General features: G+C 41.7%; 1 protein-coding gene across 1 annotated transcript in view; it reads left to right on the forward strand.

The window, feature by feature from the left end:
* The first annotated feature begins 5,163 nt into the window (after positions 1-5,163).
* Positions 5,164-17,394, forward strand: part of eng (endoglin) — a 33,005-nt gene continuing 20,774 nt past the window's right edge. Inside the window, exons 1-2 of the mRNA XM_012969535.3 lie at positions 5,164-5,556; positions 16,471-16,604. Of these exons, the coding sequence (XP_012824989.1) occupies positions 5,502-5,556; positions 16,471-16,604 (189 nt within the window). The 5' untranslated portion in view covers positions 5,164-5,501. The remainder of the gene's footprint in view (positions 5,557-16,470; positions 16,605-17,394) is intronic.

Raw genomic sequence — 17,394 nt, forward strand, 5'->3', positions numbered from 1 at the left:
GGGTAGAAGGCTTTACTGGGGCCCTGTTGATCCCAGGCTCAGTGGAACTTACACCTGGTTCAGCAGATGCAGCCAAAGAGGAAGACCCACCCCCCTGCTAAATACTACATCAGAGTGCCAAGGGAGTGGTCTCCCTGTTAACCAATAAGACACGTATGCAAAACTATAAACTGATACATGGGTCTTTGCCCAGTAACAGCACAGACTAAGGAAGTTGTAGGGTTTAAAGCCATAGGGACATGTTAACCCTATGGGTCCCTACATGTATCTGCATCGAGAGCTATTGCGTGGGGCTGGGTGCAGGCACACAGACAGATTTCAGTGTTAAAATGCATAAGCTCTGTAAACCTGCACCCTGGCCGACGCAGTGGCTCAGGGTGCAGACACAGGAGAGGGCTGATGGCAGCGTGGGGGCTGATTCTCAGCCTGCATTTATCCGCAGGCCAAGAATCAGTCCCTTGTGGCAGTAGCCATAATCTTGTGTTTTGCCACTTAAATCTGCTTAGTGTGTCTGCACCCAGGCGACGCTGGTCCCGGCAGACACACAACTGAGCAGATGCCCGTGGATCTGTTGATTCTCTCCCTGCACTTATATGCAAGGCTGAGAATCAGCCCCATATGGCATTAGTCTTATACAGTTATCATGGCAGGGTAGTACATATATATGTAATCCAACAGAGGCAGGGGTGAAACTACTGGGGGTGCGATTGCACCCCCTAAGGACCAGCTGAAAACTGTGTCTGGAGGGGGGATCCTGGCTGCACAGCCTGCACCCGGGCCCTGGCACAAATAGTTACATTATTGTGCAGAGTGGCACCCTTACCTTAAAAAAAATAATAGTGTTTATCTTGGATCTTTATAGTAAGCCATTGTTAAGCTTTTCTGGAGAAGTATTTTCTTTTTTTTTCTTTGCCATTATTATACTTTTTCTGATAAAAATCCAGCGCTTTATTTCATGTGCTGCTTATAGACTCGTCTGCGACCTACAGCTGCTGCCTGTCACCTCCTGTTTTTGGCGGATTTTTTGGCGGCTTGCTCTAATTATGCGTCCCCATATCTCTCTCCCTCTGTCTGTCCCTCTGACCCACCGATTTCATTGATTTACTTGCACTGGATAGCCAGTTGCACACCACACAAGCTAATAAGAATGCAGACAGGGTATTTCCTGCCCCTTAACTGTCGCCAATCATATGTTGGTGACAGACAGGAAGTGCCCCCTGCCATTTATTTCTTTTGTGAGTTAGCTGCACAATCAAATCCCAAAAATATCTGTCTCTCTGTTTCCTGCAGAGAGAATATTCAAGCCAGCAATGTCTTCTAAACCTCTCCAAAAAGTGTACAGATTCCCCGGTTACAACACGTTAGCAGAATGTAATGCCTAATATATTGCTCCTGTTAAGCTTATTGTCCGACACCCAGTCTAGTACAGTGCCGCATCCCACGTCAGCTCCTTGTAACTGTAGACTTTCCGATTTAAACAAACAACATTAGGTTCAGGGGTCAGCCTTGAAAAGTTCTGCCTATATAACTATTGTCTTGCATTATTATATATTGTTATACAGGTATGGGATCTGTTATCCAGAATGCTGGGGACCTGGGGATTGCTGGAAAAGGAATCTTTCCATTATTTTTGGGTAACTATAACATAAGTACACTACAAAATATTTAAACAAAATAGATTTATGCGCTTAGTTTGAATCAAATACAGGTATGGGACCTGTGATCCAGAATGCTTGGGGCCTGGGGTTTTCTGGATATGGGATTTCTATAATTTGGATCTCCACACCCTAATTCTACTAAAAAATTATTTAAACAATAACTAAACCCAAAAGGATTGTTTTGCCTCCAATAAGGATTAACTATATCTTAGCTGGGATCAAGTACAAGGTACTTTTTTATTATTACAAAGAAAACAGAAATCATTTTTAAAAATTTGAATTATTTTCTTATAGTCTATAGGAGATGACATTCCCCTAATTCAGAATTTTCTGGATAATAGGTTTCTGGATAATGGATCCCATACCTGTGCAAGGTGCTGTTTTATTATGATAGAGTAAAAGGGAATCATTTTAAAAAGAACTGAATTTTATTCTTAAAATGGACTGTGTGGGAAAGTGGCTTCCTGTAATAAGGAGCTTTCTGGATATTAGGTTTCCAGATCAAAAATCGCATACTTGTAATAAGTACCTCTATCCTTTTCTTGACAATTAATATGGGGTGCCGTTTGTCCCAATTACATTTTGTCTACAAAATACAATCCCTAGTACACAGAATGAATGTGTGGCCATATACACTGTTAAAAAAGTATACAAAAGACACATTTCTAGTGAAAAAAGAAATCAATTTTGCACACAAAAGGACAAAAACTACATTCTGTAAATCCATACAAAAGAACCAAGTTACTTACAGAATGAATTATGTAGAACAAAATTTTGACAAAATGTATAATGGTGTAACAAACCAAGCTAGATTTTCATGATAAAATAGATGCTTGTGACAGAAAGGAATATTCTATAGCACAGAATTCATTTTATCAACAAAACTGCTAAAATATCTATTCTGTGAAACAACACTGCCAACTAGAAAGGGAAGTTTGAGAACAAACTGTATGTTGGTTTGACAAACAAATAAATTAGGTTGAGGAGACTGCCTCACACAGACAAAAGCAAACAAAAGGAATTCTGGGAATGAATTCCAGACTCTTAAAAAAATCCCATTTACATGGGTTTATCCTATAGGCTACAGCTCACCCACTGGGTTTGAAGCTGAAGCCAGGACAATAGCTGATCAGATTCCCAACTACAGACCGGTTTCGCCCTTATTGGGGGCTCATCAGTGTAGTGTAGTGTAGTGAAAGGAATCTGATCAGCTATTGTCCTGGCTTCAGCTTCAAACCCAGTGGGTGAGCTATAGCCTATAGGATAAACCCATGTAAATGGGATTTTTTTTAAGAGTCTGGAATTCATTCCCAGAATTCCTTATGTTGGTTTGAAAAACCAAAGTCACTGAATGAAATCTGATCTGTTGTTGGCTCCGCCCACTTTTTCTAACTCTGAACCGCAGTTACCTGGTGACTAGCTCTGCAAAGTTTGGGGACCTTAGTATTAATATTTAAAGAATGGCAGCAGTTTAAATTTAAAAGTATGTCTATAGGTGAAATCTGATTGGCTGTTGTTGGCCCCACCCACTGTTATTAACTTGGAACTTAGTCGCCCAGTGACAAACTGTGCAAAGTTTGGGGACCCTGACATTAAACATGTGAGAATGGCAGCAGTTAGAATTTCCCCATTGGAAACAATAAAAGAAATGTGATTGGCTTTTGGTGGCCCCGCCCACTTTTTCTACCATTTGACTGTGCAAAGTTCGGAAACCCTGGCATCAATCCAATAAAATTCAATAGGTGAAATCAGATTGGTTATTGGTGGCCCCACCCACTTTTCAAACCTGAAACTGTAGTCCCCTAGTGACCAACTGTAAAATGTTTGGGGACCCTGGTGTTAAAGGAGACATATCCTATAAAAATTATGAATGTACCAGTGAATTATACTCCTCTAGATATAGAAGGATTGTGCTAAAAAAAGTTGTGTTTCAGACTGATTTATTGAGAAATTCCACCAAAACCCCACTAGCCCCGCCCATCTGTTCCACTTCCTGCTGGCTGAATTCTCTGGATGAGCTGGGGAGCCGGCGGCCCTCCATACACTGCACTATAAGATAAGAACCAATCAGCAGCTAGGCTGACCTGATAGGGAACTGAAGCCTGTCTGTGCTTGTGTGACTGCAGGGCTGTGATTGGCTCTCCCCTCCTACGGTGCTTCTGGCAGGGACCGTTAGGACACGCCCACTCTCCATTTCAGACTCGGACAGAGAAGTGATACGATCTATAGGGAGCTCCAATAAAGGGGCCATTGTTACAGATAGGATTAATTTTTAGCCCAAAGGGAAACCAGCACCGTATATTATTCATAATTGCCTACAAAATTAGGGTTTTCCAATTTATCCAATATGTCTCCTTTAATGCTGTGAGAATGGCAGCAGGTTGAATTTCCCCACTGAAAGTCAACACGATGCTCAGAATGTTCATATGTGCATCACACACCACTTGTACATTCAGGGAGTGGTAGCTCTTCCTGTTCCTGAATATATGCTCCCTGTCTTGGGTGGGGTTTAACGCCACATGGGTGCAATCAATTGCACCCAACACATTGGGAATGCCACTTACATCATAAAACTGCCTTTTCATAGTGTTCCAGTCGTTTAGATTTTTGGGAAACGAGATGAAATTCCCAGACACCAAGCGGAAGGGCATCCAGGACCTGGCCAAGGCACCGGGAAAAAGTAGGCTGTGAGACCCCCCCACAACCCACGATTCGTTGGCCAAGCAGGTTATCTTGATTTCTTTGGTAGTGGTATCTCTTTTTATACCCAATGAAATCTTGCAAGCAGGGCTCATAAATGACGATTATTAGATGTCGATGTCACACAACGATATCTGTAAGAACTTTTGAGCAGGTTGTTTCCATCCCTTGGAGGGTTGCATCCAACCCAAGGGCCTCCAGTAAATTATACAACCAAATATACAAATACAGAGAAAACATTCCATAACCCTTCTATCCTCATAACACCAAAGGCAAAGTTTGTGTGTTAAAGACCATTCCCACTCAGAAAAACTCTACTAGATACTGGATATCATGACCTGGATGAATGAGAATATTCAGAGACACCATTCCCACTGAATCTACAATACATGAAATCATTTGATGTCAAGGACAGAATTTTCAATTGATGTTTGGTATTATGGATACCAGTTGCTTTAGTGGCATTTTTTATTATATATTTATGTAGCACATTCGTATTACACAAAGCATTAAGAGAAGCATGCTTAAGAGATGCTTGCAATTAGATTTTCATATCACAGGCATGCAAAGAAGCTGTATTCAATGTCCTCATTGAAGTTGGACATCACCATAAAGTTGATATGGCATTCATACAGTTAAAATCATTCTTCCTGCTGGACGTGTGCATGGAGGGAGGAGGGGGGTCTGTTTGTTTGGCCCATATTCTGGTATGTGGGTTCCTTAGAGAATGTTTTTTTTTTTTTTTGTACTTTAACTTGTGTAAAAGGCATTTCCTTCTGGGCCAGTGATCTACAGCTGTATAAGACCTCCCTCCGTCCCATCAGCTTCCTGCAGAGGGCTTATAGTGCTGTATCTGTGCAGCGTGGAGCAATGTGGACATTTGTCTCTTCCTCAATTACTATCTTACAGACTTCCTTTTCAACTGTCTGACTGTCTCTCCTTCTCTCCTTCTCTCTATAACTAGTCAGTCCTTTCACGAGGAACAAAATCTGGATTTCTGTGGCTATTTTATTCCGCTCTACCCTGTGCCTCTCCTCCCAGCTGTGACACCACTCTGCCTCTTGCAGGGAGCTTATTCTAAGCCTGCACCACTGGACACAGGCTAAGAAGTTCCGTAGAAACGGGAAGAACAGATTCAACAGGATGAGAGCATTACAGCTAATGATCTTTGTTCTCTGCCACATCATGGGACACTCAAGTAAGTCTCTGTTCAAGTGAATAACAATCCTCTGTGGTTGATTTCAAGATATAAGACCACTCTGTGTTTTTGTAGTTACTTCTTTAATTTCACCTTAGAAAGGTAGGTGTTCTTTCAAAGGCAAGTTGATTTCAGCTGCCAGCTCTTTTGTGTCTGTTGTTCTCACACTCTTTGTTGCATCCAACTGCAAAAAGCAAAAATGAACCCCTTTGCTAGGAAAGAAACAATGCGAAATGGTTCTTTTACTTCTTAGAACACAGAGGTGGAGAAGTTCTTTTAGTGCTATCTTCTCTAGCTGTTGGGACATGGATACCTGGGGCTCTAGTTCACAGCCACCTTTCTGTCCTCCACTTGTTTTGTGAATCTACAGATGCACCTATGTTTTTGGTTTAGACTGAATTTGGCCCAATCCTGAAACAATTTATGAATTTGAATCCAAACCCCATCTTGGTTCGCCTATTTATATCATAAAATTATTTCATTTGATCATTAATATATTGACTACCTGTTAAATTTGGGCAATGTTATCATTTAATTTTTAAATTTAGAAACAATATTTCCCAAAGAAGATACTAGAAAAGGTTTAAAAGAAACACTAGCTGAAATAATTTGAAATAATTAAGGTATTCCAAGGGTGTGCTGGGTTTTGTAGTTCTACAACATTTCAGCTGCTTTCCATAGCATACCCTTGACCTACAGCGGACCCCAAACACAGATGACCAATGTACAACATAGGAGCTAATACCAGTGAAATAACAGGAACTAGACACTTGAGCTACACATTTTTTTTATCACATGATAAAAGCATATCCATTTCCTGTGTAAAAAACAGCATGACACCTTTACTACTAATAATTACTACTGTAATTATTTTATCCATTTATGCTTGAAACTGTATGCTTGCCAAATAAGCTTTGGAAAAATTTGTATTATTTTAAAATATATGTAGAACAGTTTTCAGCTATAAGTCTCTAATGCAAGGATGATCAGCCTGTACTTGTTAAACTACAAGTCCCAGAATTCTAAGCCAACCTTTGGTTGGGGTTGCTCAGACTTCAGCGACAGCTTTTAGGCAATGGTTTAGGTAATCCAGCTGTGGAGTATTAATGGCTACATTCTCTGCATATCGGAATTTCTCTATAGACTGAGCTGGGAGGGTTTTAAATCATTGGTTCCTTAAAAGGCTAGCACAAAAAATTTCTAATGTTGTAAGCACCAAAAAGGGGGGTTTTCTCAAGGCCCAGAAATATGTCCCACATCCTCTAAATTAAGTTCTTCTAATTTATTACACCCCCTGGATTTGCTACTTGGAATGTATCATGTAAGAACATCCAAAGTATGTCATGGAAAAAATGGAACAATACTAGTCTCTGTATGGGGGAGCTGGATCAGAAGGATTATTGACTTTTATTATTTCATATGTATGTAAGTATGTATGTGAAATATCCTATCCTATCTGCATGACAGACCCCTTAGATATAGGTGCAGGAGGACGTCAAATGAACCAAATTACTCAAAACCTTGCACGCCACATAAATCTATAAGGAATTGCTGAGAATACTGCACTGTACAGTTTCCATAAGTTCTCATAGTTATCCTCTGCAGATGCCATTAGGAAAGAGATATATTATAATTAAAAGTTCTTTGCCATTACGTAATAACAAACTGGAGTCTCACAACAAACTATCAATGAAGGATAGGAAAAGAGCGCAGGAGGTTTACAGGGCCATGTTCACATAAAGTATATTCTGGGGCAAACCATATATACATCAGTCAGTCCAGATTAATTGGCTAAAAAAATAGTCAACCACTTTGCTATCAGAAGTGGAAGCTAATTTCTTAAAGCTGAAATTCTGATTTGGCTATATACTTGATCTGGCCATGAGGACAGTTGACAAGCAGACCACAATTTGAAGTTCCACCCTTCCAAGTCCTGGTCTGTCTGGGACACATTCATCAATTCCTGGCCATAGATCTACTATAGTAGTGGTTCCCAAACTGTGGGTCTCGCAGTGACTACTGGAGGGGCCCAGTTTGAAGAACAGTAAGGGCTCTGGCACACGGGGAGATTAGTCGCCCGCGACAAAACTCCCTGTTCGCGGGCGACTAATCTCCCCGAGTTGCCATTACCTGCCATCCCACCGGCGAAAATGTAAGTCGGTCGATGGCAAATCGCCGAAGTTGCCTCGCGAGGCTTTTAGGGTGAGATGAGAGGAAATCCCTATCTGTTCTACTAGATAAACTGAGCTTGAAGATCCATTAGGGTGAGATTTGAGGTAAAAACATATTAGCTACCCTAGATATTCTTGGAATTGTGTCTGAAGAACTAATATAGAAGTATTTTCATATTTATTTAACTTTATCATAAGCAAAAGGGCACTTGGACCAAATGTTGGACCTCAAAGAGGTGCTTCAACTAAAGTTGGGAACTTTTCCTTCCTCTTTCTTGGAACCTGGGGTCAGCTGATGCACAATAAGAAATGCTCTGCATGTGTAATACGGATGCAGAGCTTTTCTTATTGTGCATCAGCTGATACCAGGTCATTAGTCAGATAAGAATCAATTGCCTGTTTTCTATTTGCCAACATTTTTTGTCTAATGAGAAACATAGTCTTACAAATGTCAAAAATGGGTCACATTCTTGTTCTGCCCCAGCTGGTGGCATTTTGCTACTGTGACTTCATTATACAGCCTGCCTGCTTGACAAGCTGCTGGGGATCACAAACCAAATCCAGCTGTTCCGCGGGTCAGCCATTAGCTCGGCCTGTCTATCTGCAAACCCTAAACCAAATGTGCATCAGACCTAATGCAATCACTGTGATATATTCCATGCAGTAATATGGCAGTTGAGTGGCTTTAAAAAATAACAGCAAAAGAATTATAGGGAGGAGGTTGGAGACAGGATGGAGCCTGGTCTTGTTAAGCCCATCTTGGTTCAATTCAATAAGAAATAGTAATTAATCCATATTAGCAGTACATTCTCATAGCATAAGCTTGTTAGGCATGTAGCAGATGGATGCTGCTCCAAACAAAAAGGATCTTACTGCTGTACAGGGTATGGTGAAAACATATTCCAGTTATCTGCACTTTGTTGGTCCCTGCCAAATGTCTGGCCTTCAGAATGGGGGCCTGGGGGACATATTATATTACACCCGACAGATGGTCTACACTGTGCCTGGATTGGTCAGTGGGGAGTTGGCGCAAAAGCCAGCAAGGTCATTGTGACTGTATGGGCTCTTCCATCCCTGGCGAATTATTCCAAGTGCTGTGTCCGAGCGTCTAGCTGTCTCCATCCTGTTAACATTTGCACAGAGCTGAAGTGCTCTTCCATCCTGTTTCTAGCTAAAGCTTTGAGGAGTGGGAGGTCTGGCTGAACTCTCCAGGGCTCTTGCTGTGTAAGAAAAAGGAACTTTTTAACATACTCTCCATACTTTCTTGTTTAAACCTTTAGCATTTAAAGCCTGTTAACCCTGGTTTTAAACTTAGAGAAAGTTAAAATAAACATCTGTACTGTGTCTTCCTGTTCCATCAGCTTCTTCCCCCTTAGTTTCCCTATATTCTAATTCCACTTACTTCCTCTACTACCCCAGAGGGTTAATAAAACAAACAAACAAAACCAACAGTGTTCAAAATATACAGCCTGGTGGGATGTCCCTGGCTAATAAAATGTGTACAAAATAGATGAACATCTTCATGGAGATGTTGGGGATAGAGTTAAGAGGCTTTTGGATTTGATTTGGGTTCAAGTACTTGTAGCTGCTTTACTAAATACCCCAATGTCTTGTATATCCTGCCATGTTTCTTCTTATTCTATTGAGTATAATAGGCCTTTGAACAATACCTGGTGGTCTAGTGGGAGGGCGGGGATGCCAGCCATCTTTCTCTGTTAGGCGCATGCACACATACGTTCTTTTGTCCGGCACGCATGTGGCATTATTTTGGTGCGAAATTCAAATATTTAAAGCACTTACTGCCCTGTGTTCATTGACTAACGTACCTACTTCCTGATAGTTTCTGGGTGTGTGCTCCGTATTGTTTTGCTCTGTTCTGATCCTTGCCTGTTCCTGACTATTCTCGTATTGCTGCCTGAACCGACCTTTGCCTGTTTTCGACTATTCTTCTGGATTCTGATTTAGTACCACGCTGACTGATCATTGCTGACGCCGGCCTGACCTCTGACTACGCTGACTCGTTCCCCTTCTTCCTGCCACACGGTTTGGTTCCCTTGCCTGCTCAGAACTCTCTCCTTGGGTCTCTCACTATAAGTCCTGGTGGCATCCGAGTAGCGAAGGGCTCCTCCCGACGTGAAAGGCAGCTGATATAGGTGGGAGTGGGAGCCATGACCAGACCCTTGGCGCCTGTTCTGAGATTTGGGATACCGATTGTGACATTACGTTGGTCCAGATATCGATGCTGAAGGTGCCACTTCTTCTCCCACTTCCTCCTAAGCAATCCTGGCCAATCTCCTTCAGCACTTGGAGAACAAGAAGTCCAACAAGACCAGATTGTCCAATGTCTCCAGAGACTCTCTGCAAGGTTGGATGTGCTCCAACAACAGCCTGTTCCTCCTACTCCTGCTTCTCTCCCAGGAAGCAGATCCCTACCCACAGCTTCAGGTATTCCTGTAGTGGAGCTTAAGGTTCCATTCCCCGAAAAGTTCTCCGGGGGGCAAAGTAAATTTTTTGCCTTCCAGGAAGCATGTAAATTATATTTTGGTTTCCTCCCTTGCTCTTTTCCCACTAAGGAGGTCAAAGTTATTTTTGTTAATTTTGACCCTTCTTCTTGGGGATCCTCAGTTATGAGCATTTAGTTTACCTCCCTCTGATCCAGCCCATACATACCTTGAGTCCTTTTTTTAAGGCCATGGCAATAATCTATGACCACCCTGATCATTTTGCCTCTGCTGACTCTGCGATTCATAATCTTAGGCAAGGTAAACAACGGGTCGAGGATTATTGAACTGAATTTCACCGTTGGGCGGTAGAAATGGGCTGGAATTATACTGCCTTACGAAGTCAGTTTAGAGTCAGTCTATCGGATCCTGTAAAAGATAGCCTGATACATTTTCCTGCTCCGTTCTCCCTAGACTCCATGATGCATCTTGCCATTCAAATTGATAGGAGGCACAGGGAAAGAGGCCAGGAAAGAATTTCTGCAGTTGCTCCACAAACCTTTTCTGCAGAACTTGTACCCAAACCCAAGGTGGCCTCTAGGCCTTCAGAAGAACCTATGCAGTTGGGTTCTACCCATTTAACTTATGAAGAAAAGGGTCGTAGGTAGGCTAACAGGTTATGTCTGTACTGTGGGAATAGGGGCGACTTCCGTAGCACCTGTCCCAAAAAGCCGGGAAACAACAGAGCCTAAGCAGGTCTAGGGAGTTCTGCTTGGGCAATGTCGTTTCTACTCCCCAACAATATTCTTCTAAAGTCATGATTCTGGTTCTTTTGGGATGGGATATGGATTGTGTGGAAAGTTCGGCTTTCATAGATTCTGGGGCGGAATGGATCTTAACTTTGCCTGCAGGCACGGAATACCCACACTTCTTTATCTTCCTCAGTTAAATTGCTAGCAATTGGTGGAACTTCTCTAGGCTGTGGGTTTATATCTTCCAAGTCTGTAGATTGTTCCATGTCTATGAGCTCCCTTCATACAGAGCAAATTTCCTTTTTCATCATAGATTATCCACATACCCCTGTGATTTTAGGCCTACCCTGGTTGCGCAAGAACAATCCCCAAATTGACTGACTGGCTAATAAGATACTTCAATGGGGAAGTGGTTGTCAGGTTCACCCTTGTGGTTACTTTTCTAAAACAGTTTCTCCTATGGAGGTGAATTACGATATAGGTAATAGGGAATTAATGGCCATAAAATTGGCATTTAAAGAATGGAGACATCTCTTGGAGGGGTAAAACATGTGGTTACAGTATTCACAGACCAAAAGAATCTCTTGTATATTGAGTCAGCTAAGCGCTTAAATCCTAGACAGGCCAGGTGGGCATTATTCTTTTCTTGTTTTAATTTCATTATAACCTATAGACCTGGAGAAAGAAATGTCAAAGCAGATGCCCTGTCCAGAAGCTTTGACTCCAACCCTCAAAAGAAGTGTAAACCTGACCCTATTATTCCTAAGGATATGATTGTAGCAGCCCTGAGTCCGGATTTACTTTCCTCTTTGACTGAAGCCCAGGTTAACTCTCCTCCTAATGTACCTCCGGGGAAATTATTTGTTCCAGAAAACCTTTGTTAGAATCCCATGATTCTAGGGTAGCTGGGCACCCAGGCCGCAATAAGACCTGTTTTCTCCTGCTTTGCACTCTCTGGTGGCCAACTTTAAGACAAGATACAGGAAATTATATTGATTAAAAATAATGTACTCTGTTGTCTCCACGAAAATATTTCCTGTTTGTTACAAGTGGCATTGTGCCTACCTTGGCTCCTCTTTTTCTTCTGCAGAAATGGTCATTCCTACATTGATTATTTTTCTCCCTACACCCTGATTTCACTGATATTTCCTAATTATGGGCTTAGCATCTGTGTTACAGTTTCCTCTCCCTGCTGTTCCTCATTGTCTTAAAGGAACAGTAACACTAAAAAATGAAAGAGCTTTAAAGTAATAAAAATATAATGCACTGTTGCCCTGCACTGGTAAAACTGGTGTGTTTGCTACAGTAACACTACTATAATTTATATAATAAGCTGCTGTGTAGCCACGGGGGCAGCCATTCAAGCTGGAAAAAAGGAGAAAAGGCACAGGTTACATAGCAGATAACAGATAAATTCTGTAGAATACAATAGTGTTTTATCTGTTATCTGCTATGTGCCTGTGCCTTTTTTCCTTTGAATGGCTGCCTCCATGGCTACATAGCAGCTTATTTATATAAATTATAGTAGACTTTCTGAAGTAAACACACAACTTTTACCAGTGCAGGGCAGCAGCACATTATATTTTAGTTACTTTTATACACTTTCATTTTTTGGTGTTACTGTTCCTTTAAGGTGGCCATACACGGGCTGATTGTAGCTGCCGATATTGGTCCCTTAGACTGATTTAGCAGCTTATTGCCCCGTGTAGGGGCAGCAACGATGGGCATGCCGACCGAAATCTGGCCTGAAATTTGCCAGATATCGATCAGTCCCCGAACTGGCTGTGCCCATTGATCGTTTGGCTCCAGGGCCAAACAATGGAATTAGCCTAAATTTGCCCGATATCTCACACTCGTAGGTGGGGATATCGGGAGGATCTTAACATGTATGGTCACCTTAAGACACACATATCATCCAATCTTTTCTTTTTCTGGCCTTTTTATTTGTCAGTCTATTTCGACACATATTTTCTTTCCAGATCCTATATACTGTATATCATGTTCTTCTTCAACTTCATCTTCCTTATAGCCAGCTGAACTGAACTCAAAGATACAGGGCTGCAGTGCTAACTATCAAGTCACCCCATAGGCAGCTATTATACACTTATCTGTAAATATTTACTTGTTTTGCTGCCTGGGTCTTAGTAATACTACTAGTAATACTACTATAGTCTCAGTAATACTACTATAGTTTAGGTAAACAAGCTGCTGTGTAGCCATAGGGGCAGCTGTTTAGTCTGAAAAAAGGGAGGCACAGGTTAATTAGTAGATAACAGAAAAGTTCTGTAGAATACAATGGGATTCTATCTGCTTATTTGTTATCTGCCTGTGCCTTTTCTTCTTTTTTCACACTGAATGGCTGCCCCTCATGGCTACACAGCAGCTTGTTTTCCTTACATTTTCATTACTTTAAAATACTTTTTATTTGTTGGCATTACTGTTCCTTTAAGTGTGGTGTTGGTGGGGAGTAGGAGGCATCGTTTATTCTTTATTCCAGAGAACTTCCCTTCTACATTTTCTTTCCTATCTGATCCAGCGCGCGCCTCTCTCGACGGCACCCGCCTGTGTGACTTTATCTGATAACGACATAATGTGGTGCCAACTGGCCTGTCAGTGACGCAGGTCGGACAAGGGTACTGTTACCCAGTGCAGTTACCCGAGAAATACAAATTCCCAAGATTTATGTCACTTCCTGTTGCTTTTTATTCCTCAAATACGGGAATAGCCACCATGTAATACTTCAGCTGTTGCTAATTTATGTCTCCCAACATCCTCTGTGTTTCAGCAACATCTAGCTACAATAAGTATGTATGCGCAAAGCAGGGATGTAACTATAGAGGAAGCAGATGCTCCAATTGCTGGTGGGCCAGTAGGTATAGGGCCTTAAAACTATTTGCACGGGGGCCCAGAAACGTCTAGCTACACCACTGGCTTTTTCTTATAGTAAGAGCAAACGGTACTGCAGGTCTTTCCAGCTGTAGATCTGTAGACCAAATAAGCCCTTCTGAGGCCTCTTAATGGCTCCAGATCTGAGGCTTCTTTGTTTTACAATGTGCTTTGTGTAATATGGGGTATAGTAGAGAAGTGACCCTTTACATGGATAACATTGGATGCCAGTCCAATGTAGTCCATATATGTCCGTGTTTGCGCTTATTGTATTTGTATAGAGCAGACCTTTGCATAGGGCCAGGGAGGAGAATAGCTTCATACAGGGACTGCCTGTTGCATCCAGATAAGGGATGTTTATGCTACCAACAGGAAATAGAGCACAATAGGGAGGTCTGATGTTGGTGACCCAGCATGGGGGTTGGTTGTAAGCCCCTTCACTAATTAAAGTTCCTATTAATCCATGCTGAACTTGGCTGCGTCTGTCCCCAGCCCTGAGCAGGAAGCAGCTTGCACACTCAGAGGGCAAGAGGCTATTTATACAACCCAAAACCGGTGCGTCTGACTGACCGTGAAGCACGTGGTGGAACAAAAGGGGAACTCCAGTTACATGAGACGGCTCCTCCCACTACTGAGTGACACAGGATTGTGACTCAATCAGATTGTCCCTACTATTGCATGGAGAACACTGGCCGAGTGCCACTGTCCTTCCTATTGCAAGGTCACAACTCCATACACAATTCACTCACACAAAGGTGCTAACCTTCCATTTATAGATATAAAATATGATCATGGCCTGCATGAATGATTGGTTGCTTGCAGTCTAGATCTCTATATCCAATCATTTTAACCAGAGATGCACCAGACGTAACATAGGTTACATCTGTAATTGGTGCCCTGTCCCAAGAGTATTTATGTGTATTTTGGGTAGGGAGAGGTACTCACTGTTTTCACCATGGAAAGTGCTAGTAACACAGGCCTAAGGCTAAAGCCATGTAAGTCTAAGGCCTATAGCTCACAACTGCCATGGAACCAGAAGCTGTAGATTCTGGCAAATGCCAAAGTGGCTGCTGCATGATGCCATAGACAGTCACTGGCATCATGCAGTTTGGGCCTCTGTGTACTTGAATTTTTAGGGTCTATTTTGAGTCCAGGCCTCCATGGTACAACAGTAGGAATTGAATTGTCTTCTCCATCTTTGTCCATTGAATTGAATGGGACACACTTTTCTTTTGAAATATGTTGGTTTTGTCTGAATTGTTCTTGAGTGTTTCCCCATCCATCTGACTGACCAGTGCCTGCCATACATAGGTCATTTCAATTCATTTAATTGGGAAGTGGCTACAGGAGGGAAAGGGTGTTTTGACTGCCACTGTCTTTCTCTGGGAGCACAGTAGAAGTCAAGGCACAGCTTTTGTTAGTTTGTATGTGGATATTTTATGTCTGAGAAACAAGGCATGGTTTCAGAGCTCTTACCATTATCATTTTTGGAAATGGCAGACAGGGCTTTTTGTATATGTGGTGGGTCCAATGGCAGGAGTCCCACTACATATCTAAAATGAGCCTTTATATATTGGCAATGGCTTTTTGGATGTAGCTGCGTCCCACAAAACCAGATGCCTCATGTTGCTGCATCTCATGTTATTTCTAACCCATAAGCCCATTTTTGTCCTGCATCTGTCGCATACCATAGTTTCATCATTTGGCCTATTTGACCAAATCTTTTAAATATAGTGAAACTACAGTCAACAGAATTACACCTATTGGTGATCTGCATAAAATCAGGGCAACCAAACACAGAATAAATATCACTAGTATTACGGTATAAGGCAGTTAAGTCACTTTCAATGGCCAGAACCCCTATGTATCTTATATTAGAACCCAACAAATAATCATATTACAACCTCAGTTGCACTCTACTTTTTTCAAGCCTCCTGTAAGGGTCTGCGTAATGTACACAAGCTATCACCAAGAAGAATAGGAGAAGGATCGGCTCTAGCAAATGAACCCAGAGGTTAAGGGGGTTACATGTCAGAGCTTTAGAAATATAGTAGCAATAAAGTCTGTTGATACTTAATGCTAAACACTATGGGGCCCATTCATTAAAGCACAATGACCAAGATTGCAAAAAAAAAATTTTTCTGAAGTTTAGAACTTAATGACCACGGTAATATAGTTAAAATTACGTGACTTTTTCGCGTTTTGCTTAAATTCACACGGAAAAGTCGTATTTTCCGCAATGGTTACGAACATTTCGGAATTCATTCAAGCTTTGGTATCGTGACTTATCTTTTGGCCAGGTTCCATTGACTCCTATGGGAGGCTTCCAAAATCATGCATTGAAGTTTCAAAGTCAGAAAGGTTTTTGTGCCGTTTACAATCGTTCGATACGAAAATTTTGTAACTTTTGGATCGCAACCATGATATTTTTGTACGACCACGAGACAAATTTTTGCACAATGTATGCACATCAGAAATTATCGTGGTTACCACAAAATTTTTCCGTTCGTGCTTTTAACAATCTGAAATTCGTGCTTTAATGAATGGGCCTATCTTAGACACATCTACTAGAGTGGCAACCTTGCTTTGTGGATAGTTCCTACTCTCTATTTACTCTCTATTTACCCTTTATTTTGGGCTAAAATTGATGTTTTCCTCTTGCAGATCCACTGAATTACCCAACTTGTGAACCAATGGGCATAGAAAACATTACAGTGACAACGGACAGCACCAGCCGGGGCTGCTTAAGTCAGGGGTCTAAGAAGCAGGTCTATGTGCTAAATATCCAGACAAATATGGTAAGTACACAGTATTTTTTATTAAAGAAACAGTTCAGTGTAAAAATGAAACTGGGTAAAATGGATAGACTGTGCAAATTAAAAAATATTTGTAAAATAGTTAGGGGAAAATGTAATCTATAAAGACTGGAGTGACCAGATGTCTAACATAATAGCCAGAACTCTATTTCCTGCTTTCAGCTCTCTAACCTCTTAGTTAGTCGGTGACTTTAGGGGGTGGCACATGGGACATAACTGTTCAGTTAGTTTGTGAGCACGCAGGTCAGATTCAAAGGCAAACTAACCGAACAGTTATGTCCCATATGACCTCCCCCTCAATTTACTGACTGCTAACAGCTTAGAGAGCTTTAAAGAAGGAAGGAATTTGCCCAGTCTATCTATTTTGCCCATTTTCATTTTTACACTGAACTGCTCCTTTAATATTACTTTTCTCAGGATAGTTAAACAAATCTCCTGCTCCCACGTTCTGTCTCTAAAATTGCACCACCCTAGGCCTGGGCCTTTGTGGCCTTCCCACAAAGACACGGGGAGAACATGCAAACTCCTTGGGGATTGTGTCCTGCTGACCCCAGTGCAGCAAGGAAGCAGTGCTAACCATAAATAACCAATATACAGTATATAACAGGCCTGGACTGGCAATCTATGGATTCTGGCTAATGCCAGAGGGGCTGCTGAAAGATGCCATAGATAATTATTATTTATTGTGCCAGGGAGGTTGTCTCAGCCTCTATATACTTTAAACGCCGGGCCTATTTTGAAACCCAGTCTACCAGGTAGTTTGGTCTTTTTT

The sequence above is a fragment of the Xenopus tropicalis genome, chromosome 8 (genome assembly GCF_000004195.4).
Source record: "Xenopus tropicalis strain Nigerian chromosome 8, UCB_Xtro_10.0, whole genome shotgun sequence".
NCBI classification, from domain to species: Eukaryota; Metazoa; Chordata; class Amphibia; order Anura; family Pipidae; genus Xenopus; species Xenopus tropicalis.